General features: G+C 30.2%; 3 protein-coding genes across 3 annotated transcripts; all 3 read left to right on the forward strand.

The window, feature by feature from the left end:
- Nucleotides 1-4658: 4658 nt before the first annotated feature.
- On the forward strand, nt 4659-6599 carry LOC109602179 (uncharacterized). Its single transcript, XM_020018507.1, has 8 exons — nt 4659-4764; nt 4872-5015; nt 5073-5199; nt 5253-5389; nt 5445-5603; nt 5652-5799; nt 5852-6021; nt 6430-6599. Exons 1-8 carry the CDS (start codon nt 4659-4661, stop codon nt 6546-6548), a joined length of 1110 nt encoding a protein of 369 aa, XP_019874066.1. The 3' UTR covers nt 6549-6599.
- Nucleotides 6600-6878: 279 nt separating this feature from the next.
- LOC109602178 (uncharacterized) lies at nt 6879-8538 on the forward strand. The gene is made up of 8 exons (XM_049970467.1): nt 6879-6975; nt 7044-7172; nt 7322-7462; nt 7514-7643; nt 7696-7832; nt 7887-8060; nt 8134-8266; nt 8319-8538. Exons 1-8 carry the CDS (start codon nt 6879-6881, stop codon nt 8536-8538), a joined length of 1161 nt encoding a protein of 386 aa, XP_049826424.1.
- A 1686-nt stretch (nt 8539-10224) lies between these two features.
- On the forward strand, nt 10225-11887 carry LOC109602177 (uncharacterized). The gene is made up of 9 exons (XM_020018505.2): nt 10225-10330; nt 10384-10515; nt 10569-10706; nt 10763-10892; nt 10950-11086; nt 11137-11310; nt 11363-11507; nt 11564-11709; nt 11764-11887. Exons 1-9 carry the CDS (start codon nt 10225-10227, stop codon nt 11874-11876), a joined length of 1221 nt encoding a protein of 406 aa, XP_019874064.2. The 3' UTR covers nt 11877-11887.
- The last annotated feature ends 4482 nt before the right edge of the window (nt 11888-16369 follow it).

Consider the following 16369-nt stretch of genomic DNA (forward strand, 5'->3'; position numbering starts at 1 on the left):
ATTTAAAGGTTTCTTTTTTATATTAATTGGTAGCAAATATTCTAATATTATTTATTTAAGGTGTTGTGTTGGTTTTATATTCATTTTAATTGGATTTACGTGTTTTTACACATATAACTATTAAATATTTATTATTTTCATTTACTGCGTTTATTCTTTTAATTTACACTTTTCTAAATGACGTTTGTTTGCATCAATGGTGCTGTAGTGGAATTAATTTAATACAACATATTTTATTTAATGAATTGTTTTTGTTTTATATTCAATTAACTTGATAAAATTAAATGCAATGCAATTGGATATTTTTTTAGTAAGCAATTAGTGAGCAGTTCTTTTGCTAATTATGTTAATTATCATCAGTATTACTTCTATCATTTGTAGAGATTCATTTAATTAATTTCTAAAATTTCAATTTGTGTAATACATATATATTTTTTTAAAGAAATATAATTTTCTAAATAAATTAATGCTTGAAAAAAGTAATTACATATTTTTTAGTAATTTATACAAAATTATTTTTTTAATGAACTATTCCATAGTACAGTTAATTCAATATTATTTTGTTACTATAGTACACTGATTTTATAATAGAATAATAATATTTATTTTATAATATATTTACGTATGTAAACGAGTATGTACTATCGCGTTCATAAGTGGTCTGCCACTTTCCTGACGTCAGGCCGTAAACGGTCACATTCTGTATTACCGTGCACTACCGTCTCGGCAGTGCCGACTCCCCACCACATCGTAAGATGCGATTCCTAAATGTGTTGTCAATTGAATGCGAACCTTTGTACAGCGAACATGAATTTAAACGAGGAAAAACGCCTTAAAATTGTCTTTTTAAATCAACAAGGAAAAAATATTTCTGAAATAGCTAGAGAATATTTTTATGTCCCCAGTGTTGTATATGTTTGTTGATATCAAAGTTTGGGTGCGTTTTTTTTTGTTTTTCGGTTTGGTACAACAATTTTATTTTTATTATTTATTTTTTAAGGAACTGTATATGTAGCGGAGGAAGAGAGCCTCTACATATAGTTCAATGATAAACTGCATGATATTGTTAAAAAGATCTCGAGTATATAATTTAATGTTTTAGGTTTTTCATTATAATATAACATTTGTTATCAATTATTTTAATTTTAAAAATTTATATTGCAAATGTTCCATACAATAAAATAAATACAATTTTGTGATTATAAAATGAATTGTGAACTGGGAAACATTATGGCCGTTCTGGAAACCGACTTTCTGGGGTCTGAGATAGTTTAGATTTAGGAACGAGTGCTCGTTTTAGTTTTACTACGTATTGGTTTTCGAATCGAAACGCGACATGAATTTTGTGAATTATATGTCATATATTAATTTCAAATTATGTATCAACAACAATGTTGTAGATTCGTAGTTAGTTTCTTATATTCAATTTTAATAATGCGATATAAAAAAGACAAAAAGAAACACTTGTTTACTTCGCGTCTAATATATACAGCAGTAACGTTCCGAATACAAAATGCACATATAGACATAAATATTATAATTATAATAAAAATTAAGTAGTATATAATTTAGTAATTCCATTTATTTATTTTTTTTTTCAAATATCTATATATTTGTATAATATTACGTACAGAATCTCAAACAATTTAAATAAACGTTTTCTTGAAGAACACTCTGATGAGTAATTTGTAGAGGAATTTGGCCGCGGGTATCCATCCCCTCAACTCCTTTGGACTACTTTTTGTTTGGACATTTAAAGAATACCATTTATAGAAACAGATTACAAATCATGGATGAGTTATAAGATACAATAACAAATGGTGTTCAAACAATAAATGAAAAGCAATTACAATATGTGTTTGGAGTTTGCTGAACAATACCGACTTCGCTATGATGAATCACAAATGAGTGTTTTTAATGTTATAATGCTCTTGTCCATACTGCAAAAACAACGGAACGTTTTCTTGAAGAACACTCTGATGAGACACTGGTAGATAAATTTGGCCACCGAGATCCCCTCAACTCCTTTGGACTACATTTTGTTTGGACATTTAATGAATACCATTTACAGAAACAGATTACAAATCATGGATGAGTTATAAGATACAATAACAAATAATGTTCAAATAAATGAAAAACAAGAGTGAGGATCTTTTTGAACAAACCAAAGTGTTCATGTATCCGAATTCTGTTATATATTCTGTTAATGTGTTATATTGTTAATAACTATTGTTAATTTATTCTTTTAATTTTAATCTACATAAAAAAATTAAGAACAAAATTGTCCACAAAATAAAGTTTTTAAAAAATAACTGGGTGTATTATTTCATAACATTTAAAATGTTTTAATATGCACTATTTTACATATCGTAAATACTTGGTTTTGTTATGAAAATAGTTAATTTTTATTTCTTGTATGTAATCTTTTAAATATTTTTAAAATATATCACATTAGCTCAAATACTAATTTAAATCATTTTTAAAAATATTTACTTAGTAAAAAATCAAAATAATATTAATTAAGATTAATTTAATATTTGTTATTTAAATAATCGTTTTAAATATTATAGTTATCATTACAATTTCAATAAAACACAACAAATATTTTCTGAATAACTAATGTTTACAAAATTAGTTCATAATTTGCCGTGATCCAATCCTTACAACCCTGTTTATAGTGTGGCATGTTGTTTTGTAAAATCGTTACCCCTTTTACCGTGTCAAAACTTATACAGATTCAGTTTTTAATTTTTACGCGGACCGAAATAATAGACTGTAACAGAATGTGACGGTCGAGGTCAAGCGCTTCGGAAAGTGGCAGACCACTTATGAACGCGATAGTATGTATTGATGTAATATATAATATAATAATTTATTATTACACTATGTACACACTTTTTATTAAAAGAAAATTACTATTTAATACTAAGAATTGAAATTAATTAATATTAAAAATACAAGTTTATTCTTTGTAAGAACATATAATTTTGCTACAAATAAATTTTTCAAAACTTTACACACTGCCTTTTTCTAACTTAATAATTTATATTATAATAAATATTAATAGTAATTAAGACGTCACAAAATATATACAATATTTAATAAAAACAATAATGAGATTTTTAATAATAATGCTTCAATTATTTAGACTTATTCGTTTTTTTAATGAAATTTAAATAAATGCAATGCGGTTTTTATATATAAGGTGACCCATCTAAAACGTACGGCTAGACAGGTAGACAACTTATCGACAAAATTCAAAAAAACGACAAGTTTATCAATAGTAAAAACTTCAACTCTCTTAAGTGACGATATTATCCGTAAATTTTTTTAATGAGAATGTAGGTCAAATTAGACTTTATTAAAAAGGGCTTTTAATTCTTTATACATTGCTGTTTAGTTATATATATTTTGGAGCAATTGTGGTGTTATTTCGCGATATCTTTCAATGATTTGTCATTGCAGATCTTTCAATGTGTTCGCTGGAGTGTTAATCTAAAGGATTTAAGTCAGGTGACCGAGGGGGACACTCAATCGCACCTCTTCATCCTATACTGTGTCTTGGAAACGTATCATTTAAATAATTGCATATATTTTGCAAGAAATGCGGAGAAGGTTGGAAAATCATTTTGTGTTCATTGTATTCAAGGTCATTCTCTATGTGTTAGAGCTTTCTGTTACATTTTCTTCAAAGGACTCACTATGGAATTTCCATAAATATCTGTCCAATGACTCAACTTCTGAGGCTGTTGTGTGTGTACCATTCAGGAAGAAAGCACACTCGTCCTAACTTAACTTAACCTAACCTAACCAAAGAACACAAAAACTTTTGGTCAACCGTATTGTTGATATTTCAATCCCCTATAATTTTCTAAAGTAGTGAATGAAGTATAAGGATGTATAAGGAAAGAAAAGTCTTTTTTAATAAGGTATCATTTGACCGACATTTGAAAAAAATGGTAATGACATCCTCACCTAGGAGGTTAAAGGTTTTGCTATACATTTTGAGTCAATAGTTGTGCCCCTGACAAACAAATTTGATATGTTTTTGGATTTTGTCGAAAAAGTTTTTTCCAACCTACAACTTCTTGTCGTACGTTTTGGATGGACCATCATGTATGTATACAAATGCAAATGAAAATAATATTGGTTAATTTATTGGACATTTCTTTTTTTTTAACAAACGACTTCACGGCATCATTTAATAATTTTCAAACGGTAAAAATTAGACGTGTTTCATAATAATTTACGTACTTTTGTGTAACTCGACAGGCCTTAGATCAATTTATTCGATACACGCACGTTAATTACAAATAAATTAACGCACGCAGAGATGAATGTCCAAATAGACAATAAAATTTACCGTTAATACAATGCACACATCCAGATTTGCTTCCCACCTCCACGTCGAACAGACCTAAGTACACAATAATAAATACATAAAAAATCAATTAAACGCCGTTACTCAGCGATTTTATTTGTTTAGGTCCGGTATTCGAATCTGGGGCCCTTAGATATATTGTTTATGATGCTTTTAAAGATAGAAAAATATCAATCAAAACATTACAGTTACTTTACAGTCATAAAAACAAACAAGTGCATAAATAGGATGCAAATGCTGAACGGCACAACAAACCCGATACAGACCAACAGCCAACATGTTCAGAGTTCTTTTGGTGCTCGTTTTGGCGCATTACTCCATTTGTGCGTTTTTCGATTTAACCGACGTAGACGATCCGCTATCGTTACTGTGGAACAACCGTCGTAAGTCTAAATCCGTAAAGAACATGTATTTATTGATATTGATTTAAATTGGAAAATGTGTTTGTGCTGTGTGCCATTTACCTAAATTTTGAAATCGCGTTTTTCAGCAACGTTTGGTAAACAACGCAGCGAATGTACGACAAACACACCGGTCGGTTTGAAGCACGGCGTGTGCCAAAATCCGAGTCTTTGTATGTTATCCGGCGGTAAACCGAATGGAATTTGCGGGGTCCTATCGACATGCTGCACCTGTAATGTCAAACGGTGATCGTTCATAAATGTTTTATTGTAAATAAATTGTGTTGCAGACGAGAGCAGTTGCGGCAAAGTGACTAGCCAAAAAGTATCGTACTTCCAGAGGTCGAATGTCGATCAAAACAGTCGCGAGTGCAAATATGAGGTGGTTTTGTTGAATCCAAACGTTTGTCAAGTGAGGTAATCATTGAATAAATGAAAATGCACATTTGTTTGTGTAATTTGTTTCGTAGATTGGATTTTGAGCATTTTAATTTGGCGCCGGCAATTGAACGGGGTAACGCGTCCAGATGCGACTCCGATAGACTTTTAATTTACCCCAATATTTACAATATACCGGAGCTGTGCGGCAACAACGACAACCAGCACGGTTCGAAAATATTCTTGTAATACTATTACAAATATTCATGAGGATTTTTTTTCAGTTTACGTCCACATAAATCAGACGACTGGTACCAAAAAGTTGGTTTTGGATATGATAACGTTGTCGAACAAGTCGCCCAGTTGGAAGATTAAAATCACTCAGTTGGAGTGTCCAGGAATTTTGAACACGGATGATATGGCTTCTGATTTTAATTTACTAGGTAAGTTGTGGCTACAAATAGACTGGGGTCTGACAGCACACGTTTTAGCACCATTGGGGGCAATACAGTACCATACAAATGTGAATGGTGAACTAAAATCGTTCGGCTATGACACAAATAGGAACTTGAATTCTTATACCAGCAACGAGAATTACGCGATTGCCTTTAAACGGACTGCCTCGGTGTGCGGAATCAAGTATGGGATTTACATTAATTAGGAAATCAATTAATGAGGTGATTAATTTTAGGTTCCGCATTAATTATTTCAATTTACCAGATGATAATTCGACGGAAATAAAAGACAAAATGTGCACATCCGATTATTTATTTATTCCGTACATTCAGTTCTTGGGCACCACACATGATGTAATAGCAAAATTGTGTTCCAACAAATATGAGAAAGATGAAACATTTGTATGTAAGTATCTTCTATTAATTAAAAATAAAACGCTACGAGAAATATACTCAAAAAGATCCATACTGATGAATTTTTGGGTTTTGGCAATAATCAATAACTAATAAATAAGTGAGAAAATAATTTACGGTATCTCAAGGATATGTAAACTTTTAATTTTTGATATATCGAATGTCGATTTTTCTTTCAGACTGATTTCTGTTTGAATTATAAATCACTTGATCTTGAGTTCCAGCAGGTCATTAAAGTTTTTACGCCCTTGTGTATATATTTTTGAACAATATAAGAACCAAAACGAATACGTTAGAATGAAATCTCATTTCTTTGGTGTATTTGTATTTTTAATATAATCTCATTTACTGTAGAGAATTGTGCTCTTAAGTAATTTATTTTTATGCTCCTCGTTTCCAGCTCAATCGCCCGGACCTTTAACAGTGTATTTTAAAAGTTCTCCCAACTTCGTCAGAGCGAACGGAACTGGGCCAAATGCTTTTTATATCACTTATGAGATGTTAACGTTCTGCAATTAATTTTCTATAATATTTATTTATTTATTTCACAACACTTACTAATAAATTGTATCTAATGTTATCTGTTAACCCTCCATCAGAAAGTGGTGGATGTAGGAAAAAATGTTTAAATACCAAATAAATAAATATTTAAATAAAACATTCTTTGTACTCCTTATTTTAACATACCAAATACTACCACTACACTTTTAAGTACATTATTTGTTTAGGCTAAAATATCAAACCCAGCAATTAAGAGACCGTTATTTCATTTATTCAAGCACTCTTTGAACATTATAAATAAGACGATTCAATTTCCAAATTTAGTTTAAAACGTAATACCCAACCATAATGTTCAAGCTGCTGGTCTTGGCTCTATGCTTTACGGGTGGTCTTTCGGTGTTGTTGGACGATGTCTATGATCCGTTTCCGTTTATGTGGCAAAGAGGTAAGTTAATAATATCTCTAAAGTTTAAGAAATGTAAAAAAAACGTTTTTGGTGCTACTTTATTTAAGAAATATTTCACAAGTGCTCGGAGCCAACGGTTAACGGATATATTTCTGGTGAATGCATGTCTTCTGTAAGATGTACACTTTTGGGTGGCACTGTTGGACAAAATTGTGGAGTTGGAAATTGTTGTACATGTAAGTATGATTTACTATAATATTTTTTCTTATTCAAAAAGTTGAATAAGAACAAACTTATTAAATTATTTTTATAAATGACATAAGCAACCAAAATGTAAATGAAAGCTTCAAGGTAGTGAAGTAAAAAATATTTTCCTTTCTTCTAGTTGTCCAGAAAAATACGACGTGTAAAGCAATAACGAGCGCCAATGGTGAACTCGAGGGTGTGTGCATGAACGATATTAAGTGCAAAAAATCGGGTGGTTCTCCAAAGGGATTGTGTGGGTTCTTTGAGAAGTGCTGCATTTGTAAGTAGTTATTTGACTTAAAACACCTTTTATTTAGTTTATAATTTTTAGACGACAAAAGCTGCAACAGAATAACCACGGCTAAAGTGTCATATTTTGAAAAGCAGGTTAAAGTAGATGAAGACGTGAACAATTGTATTTATGACGTGTATCTAAATAGTCCCAGTGTTTGCCAAATAAGGTAAAAATTTAATATGGTTCCAAACATCTGTAAAAACGCTATTTGTTTGCAGATTAGACTTTGAAACATTCCGTTTGGCAGATGCTAGTTTTGCGGATGATAAACATACTTGTGTCACAGATTACTTTGACATTGAACCCAAGCACTACAATATTCCAAGAATATGTGGTTCCAATGATAACAATCATGGTAAGGTACCGATAATAATGAAATGCATCTCATTAATTTTATAACTTTTATTAGTTTACGTTCACTTGCAACCTGGAGACGATAAGATCACACTGAGCGCAAAAATCAAGAAGAGGACGCAAAATTCTAACCTGGAGTTGCCCTATTGGAAGATCAAAATTACACAGTTACAATGTACTGGAAGTTACAAACATATAGACACCTCACAGTACGATGCGCCTCTTTTAGGTATCTAAAAAAGTTTTATTCTGTTGTCCATCCATTTATTTTTGTCTGAATTACTATTATAATAATATTGCAGCTCCCCGTGGTGCCATACAATATTTTATGGAACCTTCTGGTACCTTTTATTCATTTGGGTACAAGAAATATTACACTTCCGGTGAAAATTATGCTATTGCGTTCAAGAAAGACCCCGATTACTGTGGTGCTAAGTAAGTCCGTAAGTTAATAAAAAGTATTGTTTATAATACAGTCATATTTTAGGTTCACTTTTAAATCGATGAGTATGCCAACCGATACGGGGTCAACCTGTTCAGATTATTTGTATATACCGGGAACAGAAGATGATGTTTCAAAATATTGTGCGGAAGGACAAGCTATAGCTAAGGTGCCTGGACCACTTTCCATTTTCTTTTCATCTACTGCAAAACAAGACAGTAATTATTATTTTAAAGTCCAATATGAAATGTTAACCGAATGTTAAATATAAAATCTAAATAAAAATAACAAGTAATTTTTCAAATTTTTTGATTTATTATATCAATCCAATTTGTATATATACAAAAATATGTAAATTTTAAAAACATGTAAATACATGTTGAACATTTTTAATTAAGATTAAGAAATAACTGATAATAATTAAATATTTACTTACAATTTGTATTTAAATCTATTCTCAACATATTGCCACCATTAATTACGATTATTGTAGTACACTGCCTGTAAAAAATGCAACACCCAGAACGTACACCATTGGAATAAGAAATGATTAAAATTTGAAGTCAATCAAAAAACGTATTGTCGTTTTTTGTTTTTGATTTTCTTCATTTCTTTAAGGTGTCGCAAACAATCGTGTACTTAGTTTGTCATAATTTGATTTATTCATATTAAATATGCCTAGAGTACGAAGAAGAAAAATAATTTTAGCCAATTAACCGAGTTGTTGGTAGTCATAGAGTGAAGAGGACAAAAGAGATAGAGCACGAGGTTACAGAAGACCCACAGCTAATACAGAACCACAAGTCTTAGACTGTCGATTTGTTTACCTCCGTATAAGTTAATTTGCCTTACGAAGTTATCGCCTTTTTTTGATCTTACCTCTAACATCAAACCACAGGCTCCGACGTAGTGAGTGGTGTATGGAACGTCAACAGAGGAGTGAGGAATAGAATCACACGTGTTTAGTGATAAATCACGCTTTTGCTTGGGCATGTACAATGGTCATGCATTAGTAAGACGGTGACGTGAAGAAAGACGTGATCCTCGCTTTGCTGTGGAAAGTAATGGTATTGGGTACTATTGCTTGTGATAGCAGGTCACCGTTAATTTTCATTAGAGGCAATATGACGTTCCAGCGATATGTGGATGACGTTTTGGAGCCTTATCTTCTTCCCTACATAAGAGAGATCTCGGTCTAATTTTTCAGCAAGATGACTGTGACCGTCCACATATTGCCAGAAATACATTAAGCTTCCTAGAAGCCTCCCATGGTCTTGACCTCCCAGATCTCCAAACCTTTCCCCAATCGAACATGAGTGGGTTATGATGAGGCGACGCTTAACCAGTTTACAGAGGACACTTAATGAAATAAGACGTCAGATTCAGTTCGTCTAGGATGAGATACCACAAAAAATGTCTTAATCTCATTAGATCGATGCAACGACGCATCAATGGATGTCTTAATCAAAGAGGGGGTGCGATCCATAATTAGCTTCTAACACTTTATGCTTTAAAATTTTTGCTTAATTTTTTAAGCAATTATTATTTTAATGTTGTGTTTTTTGCATGTAGTATATTTCTAGTATAAATAAATATAAATAAAAAAAATTCAAATCTATAATAATTATTTTATTAAAATAAGTAAAATTAGTATTATCGCCTCGGTAAAAGGGTGTATTAACAGTAGGTAAGTATGTACATAAAATAGTAAGTATACACTTATATTTGTCTAATAAATTCTTTCACATCAATTTTTACACTATCCATTACAAGTATTATTTATTTTAACCTAGGTGTAATATTATTTTATGGAAAAATGACACATTGGATACGTTGTGTTCTAAAAATTAAACCGTTATTTAAATCACACCTCAGCTATTTAAATACGGATCCCCATAAATATAACCGAAGAAATAGACTATTTTTTATATAGTTTTTGCCGGTGTCTAAGATGATCAGGTTACTGCTAGTCTTGTTCTACTTGAACTGTGTGTATTGTCAATTTTTTGGTTTCCCGGGTTTCTACGACCCTTATGCTATAGCTTGGGCACAAAGAGGTGAGTCGCTGTTAGAAAATAATTCAGATTTAATTTTGTTGTTTGTTGTACAGAAAGCTTAAAAACCTGTGTTGTATCAACCGATTATGGAGACGTGGTTGGGGAATGTACTTCATCCATTACCTGTGCCCTTCATGGAGGAACCGCAACCCAAGCGTGTGGGGTGAATGGAATATGCTGTCATTGTAAGTATCTGGAAGTAACATGTTATTAAAATTGACAATTATTTTATTATCAGATCCTCCCAAGACAAAATCGTGTACGGCAACAAGTGAAGGTGGTGTTGTCGAAGGTAAATGTATTACAGATGCGAAATGTAAAAATAGCGGTGGAACACCCAAAGGTTCGTGTGGTTTTTTGGAGAAATGCTGTGTTTGTAAGTCTGAAACGGTCAAACAAAATGAACACCAACTAACAAATTTTATTTCGCAGACGACAATAGTTGTAACAGGATTACTTCATCTAAAGTATCTTATTTCACGGGAAAAGTCACAAAAACAAATGATATTTCTTCGTGCCCATACACTATTTATCTTGAGAACACCAACGTCTGCCAAATAAGGTACTTTTTTTCAACTAGTTGTATTGACCAGGTATAAAGTAGTATTTATTGTTACAGATTAGATTTTGAATCGTTTAAACTGGCATCATCCAAACATGATGGTTCTAAATACGCTTGTTCCACGGATAGTTTTTCGATAGAACCAAATCATTATGGTATACCCGATATGTGCGGATCGAACCAAAACAATCATGGTTAGTGATAATTTAAAAATTTTCACCATATGATTAAAATACATTTTTAGTATACATCCATGTGCATCCTGGTGATTCGTATGTAACATTGACAATGAAATTGAGTAAAAGATCTAACGTCGATCTTGTGGATCTGCCAGAATGGAAGATAAAGGTTACCCAATTACAGTGTGGTGGAAATGGAAAAAACGATTATTTGTCCCAATATGATTTTCCCTTGTTAGGTAAAACATTTGTTTTTGAATTAAATATTGTGTATTATTTAGTTTATTGCAGCACCTAAGGGTGCCATCCAGTATTACACTCAATCGACGGGCACGATTCGTTCATTTGGATTTAACATAGACAAATCATCATCTTATACGTTCAATCAAAATTACGCGATAGCCATCAGAAAGGACCCAGGATATTGCGGAGCGGCGTATGTCTAACCTAGTTTATTTTTAAATGTTGTAAATAATGTTTTATATGTCATAGATTTAAAGCACAGACGGCACACATGCAAATTCCAACCAATTCGAAGAATCCCGAGGCTGACTGCAAAGATTATTTAAGTATCCCCGGTCTTGTGGACACTCAGTTTAATCATTTGGTCAAAATTTGTAAAGCTCACGATTTTAAATGTAAGTAATTTAACGTTGATGTTTTGAATCAATTAATAATAAATTTAATTTCAGCGGTTGTTCCTGGGCCCCTTATAATAAATGTTCATTCGGAACCCCAACAAACCCTTGATACTGCCCCTTACGAGTTTAGATTTGACTATGAAATGTTAACTGCATGTACTTAATATTAAATTATTATTTGTTTACACAGAAAAATTAATAAAGCATTGATTAAAAACTGCGAGTATTATTGGAAAGAAAGAAAGGACATAAATGAATAAACAGGCAGCCAGCGCTGGAAATTACTAGTGATCCTTCAAAATACTTATTTCAGAAAGTTCTTAAAAGCAAAGCTACTTAAGTTGATTTTACAATTAATTGAATAACTCAAATCAAATCAATAATATTTTAATAAACACGAACTGTGTGGTATAGCCAGTTTTGTATACATATATGCAGTGGGCATTAATTTTTCTAATTGTGGAATAATTTTAGGAATTTAGGAATAAGTTTGGAATTTCCTAATGAAAACCTATTGCATATAAAAATTAATTTAATCATAAATAGCCTGTTTTTAAGCAAAACATGAAATTGCTACTAATAAAATTTATTTATTGATAAAGATAAAAAAAATTTTTCTTATTTTTTACTTATTCATTAAAATTCTTGTATTTGTGTATCAATGTGAGGAACTTAATTTTTATTTTTAAAATTTTATTATTGATTCATTTTTAGCTTGTCTATTTAAGAAAATAGTAAACTTTAAATTCAATCACTGATTAATGATTTCTGTGGATTGATTGAGACAACCAGCATACTGAGCATCCCTTAAATTATTATTAACATTAACTTATGACGTGTACCGAATAAAATAAGGAAATAAAAAAATAGATAACAATAAAATTATTAAAATAAAAAATATATTTCGGAAAATTTAGTACCAAAATACAAAATTCCATTGTAAACAAACACGAACAAATAACTAAAATGAGAAAATATTTTTTTTATATTTTAATTAAAAATGATTTTTATTAGTGAAACTTTTATGTTTTTGTTTATAAAATGGGCTGTTTACGATGAAATCAATTAATTTTTCATATACATCAGTTTTTCAATAAACAAAACTCATCCCCTGAAAATCTAAAAATTCCAAAAATTAATACATATTTATTTAACTTACAATTTTACATGTGATTATTAACGTAGTTAACATTAAATATTTTTTTGTTCATAGAAGAAATTTAATAAATTATTTAGTTATATATGTGAGTATCATTGGAAAAGAAATCCAATGACAGAGAAAGATTGGTAAAGGGTAGGTATTAAATATTGAACAGTTCTAAAAGCCCTTAATTTTAGTTAAATGTTTTAAATTAAATCAAATCGATAACATTTTAATACTCCAAAGTTGTGTGATGCACATGCTCAATTACAGTTTTGACCAAACATATGCACCATCTCCATTAGCAGTGTGACTGAATGTACTTAATATTAAATAATTTTTTGTGTATTGTGGAATTATTAATATCTGCGAGTATTGTTCACAGAATATGATAAATAGACAGTATATGTTAGATAGTGAAAATTACTATCGACTTCTTGATATTTAGCTTGAAATTTGAAATATTTTTTGATCATAGAATAAATTAAAAAAAGCATTCATTATTATCTCCGAGTATAATTTAGGAAAAGAAATCTTAGGATTTGATGAATAGTCAGGAGCACTAGGTAGTGAAAATTACTTGATATTTATGTCAGAAAGATCAAAAAGTAAAATACTTTAATAAATTTTGAATAATTTAAATAAAATCAAATTAAGAATGTTTTAAAGATGAAAAACTGTGTGGCGCAGCTGACAGAATTGCTGACTGTATCTACTGAGTATTAAACTAAATAGTAAGATTACTTAAGTCGATTTTACAATTAGTTGAACAGTTTAAGTCAAATCAAATTAACAAGGATTTAATGACCAAAAACGGTGTGATACAGCCAGTTTCGCTTTAAACACATGTACCATGTCAATAATAATATAGAAGCTTGTATAACTATCTGGTTAATGGAACAATTTCATGTAGTACGGTCCTGTTGCTTCTCTTTTACTGGCTACCCACAATACCGACGTATTCTCGCAGTAATAATAATTATAATATCTGCCATATTGTAATCTCGGTGGAGGCCTCGCTGTTATCGTTCACTGTTTAGCATCTATTGTTTCGCTAATTAGAAAATGGATACCCCCATAAAAGACTCATCTCAGCCCTGAACAATGCATTTTTCTCCATAATTGAAACCTGCTTTACATAGGTACAATATTGAAAATACATTCGTATACGTTTTTAGTTTGATTGCAATCGTAATACGTGTCGACTGGCAATAAATTGCGTAGTCGTTTAATCAAAATCCCTGTTTGTTTTTGGTGAATGATAACCCACAGTGGATTAGAAGACCTTAGTCAAATGGTTTGATGGCAAAAACAAGCCGTTCTCTAAAACTAATACACAAACATAACACGTGCAAGACATGGTTCCGGCGGTCGTGTGTAAACGTATCGATCGCACAAATATATTCCGAGGTATTGGATAGCTATGTAAGCATATAACAAAAACAAATGTGACCAGCCGCCTTAGATTGCTTGCTCTCCGATATTAGTTCGGTGCAGTAAGATGTTTTTATCCCCCTTTTGCCGTATCTGGAGCTAGCAAAACCCCCTGTCGGAAAACCGCGCAAACAGACGATGTAAAATTAACAACGCCATGTTTGTTCTCCCTACAGGTATAAATTCCAATTAAAGACATAACTTTGTGATTTATTTTCCCGCGTGTCCCAAACATCGGGGTCCATCATTGGTTCCAGTACTGGTAGATGTGTGTCATCGGTTCGTTTCGATTGTTTTAATTTATTCATTGGTTCCACTAAACTACAGATTATTTAAATATTAAATTGTAATTTATTTTTTCTCTTTAATTAGTTCCAACGTATAAAAGAAAAATTTAACATACACCTGTATTAAAATAAATTATAAGAACAGAAAGTTTTTTCAAAATTATAAAGGGGATGAAAATCAATATTATTATTTTAGAGCTATGTAGTTTTTCATACAACTTCAGAATTACAATTACTGTACTGAATATTCTACACTACTATTGCCCCATACTATCATCGATGTAATTTTCAGATTCAAAAAATTTGATACTTGCTGTATAAATTGAATAAATATAAAAAATTGATAATAATCTTGTCAATAATATATTTCTGTCTATTTGAAGTCTGCGTAGGTAAAGAATGTATAAATGAACTGATTATTCAAAAAGAAAAAGTATATTGGACATTCTTAAAGTAAAATAATACAGACAACAAATACTCGTTTAAGATGAAAACACACATGTAACTTTGTTATTTGTAACTAGGCCTGAATAAGTTCCACAAAGATAGTAATTAAAAAACCGTAGTACATCATTGTTTGCACGAGAAATTGAAACAGACGACTTTTTATGAAACAACAAAAAATCTAATGTCTTTTAATTGTCTTACTAAACTAACTAAATCATGGAATAAATAAGAAAAATATCTTAGAATATCATATACTTAAACACTCAATAATTTCAGAGATACTTAAAATGAGACGTTATTAGTGAACAGCAGATTAATTTGAACTTAAGCTTCTTATTGTCATCAATGCGTTCAATTACTATCTGTTATATTTACAAATTTTTAATTTTACAAAAAGATTCCTTAATCAATAAATAAAGCAATATGTTGTATTTGGAATTATAGTTTTTTAGTTTTATGTTTAATTTTTATAGTTTTCAATATAAAACATTATTTATTTGACTAACTTTCCACAACATTCCATTCATTATCAGTCAACTCCAATAGTTTCTTCCACACATTTTAAAAATAATATTAAAAGTTTAGATCCATTAAAGAATAGATTATTTAAATTCTAAAGTGTAAATTATTCATAGTTTTAGCTTCTTTTTATAATGTAGAACAAAAAGCTTTTTCAAAATTCAAAAGGGGGTAAAAATCAATATTAATATTATAGACCTATGTTTTCTTTTCACTCAACTTTAGAACCACAATCAGTGGCGTGTTGTGAATATTCTATATTCTACCTATGTATTATTCTAGGTTTACTATCATGTTCGTATTGATATAATTAAAAAGGCTCAAGAAATCTGAAATTTACAATACAAATTGGATAAATTAATATTAATCACTTATCTATTTCTCTCTATTCAAAACCTACATAGTTAAAAATGTGTAAATATATAATCTGTATTATAAATTATAATAAGTTTTATTAATCAAAGAACATAAATTCTCAAAAGATAGACATTAAAAAAGCTCTAGCATTTTATTTTTTATATTAAAAATTAACAAAAATTGATTACAGTAAATTTTATGAATATATATATATATATATATATATATATATATATATATATATATATATATATTAAATAGAGATAAAATTGAAATTGAGCTTCTTATTGACAATAAGAATAACTTAATTTTAAGAACCTGCGCGTTAAATTACTACCTAACATTTTATTCGAAAATATTCTGAAATATGATACAAACCTATTTTGTTAAATGCAAAATTCAATGACCAATTCATAATTTCACAAAAAAGTTCTTCATTTTTTCATATATTTCTTTTTATTTTTACATTTAA

The sequence above is a fragment of the Aethina tumida genome, chromosome 1 (assembly GCF_024364675.1).
Source record: "Aethina tumida isolate Nest 87 chromosome 1, icAetTumi1.1, whole genome shotgun sequence".
NCBI lineage: Eukaryota > Metazoa > Arthropoda > Insecta > Coleoptera > Nitidulidae > Aethina > Aethina tumida.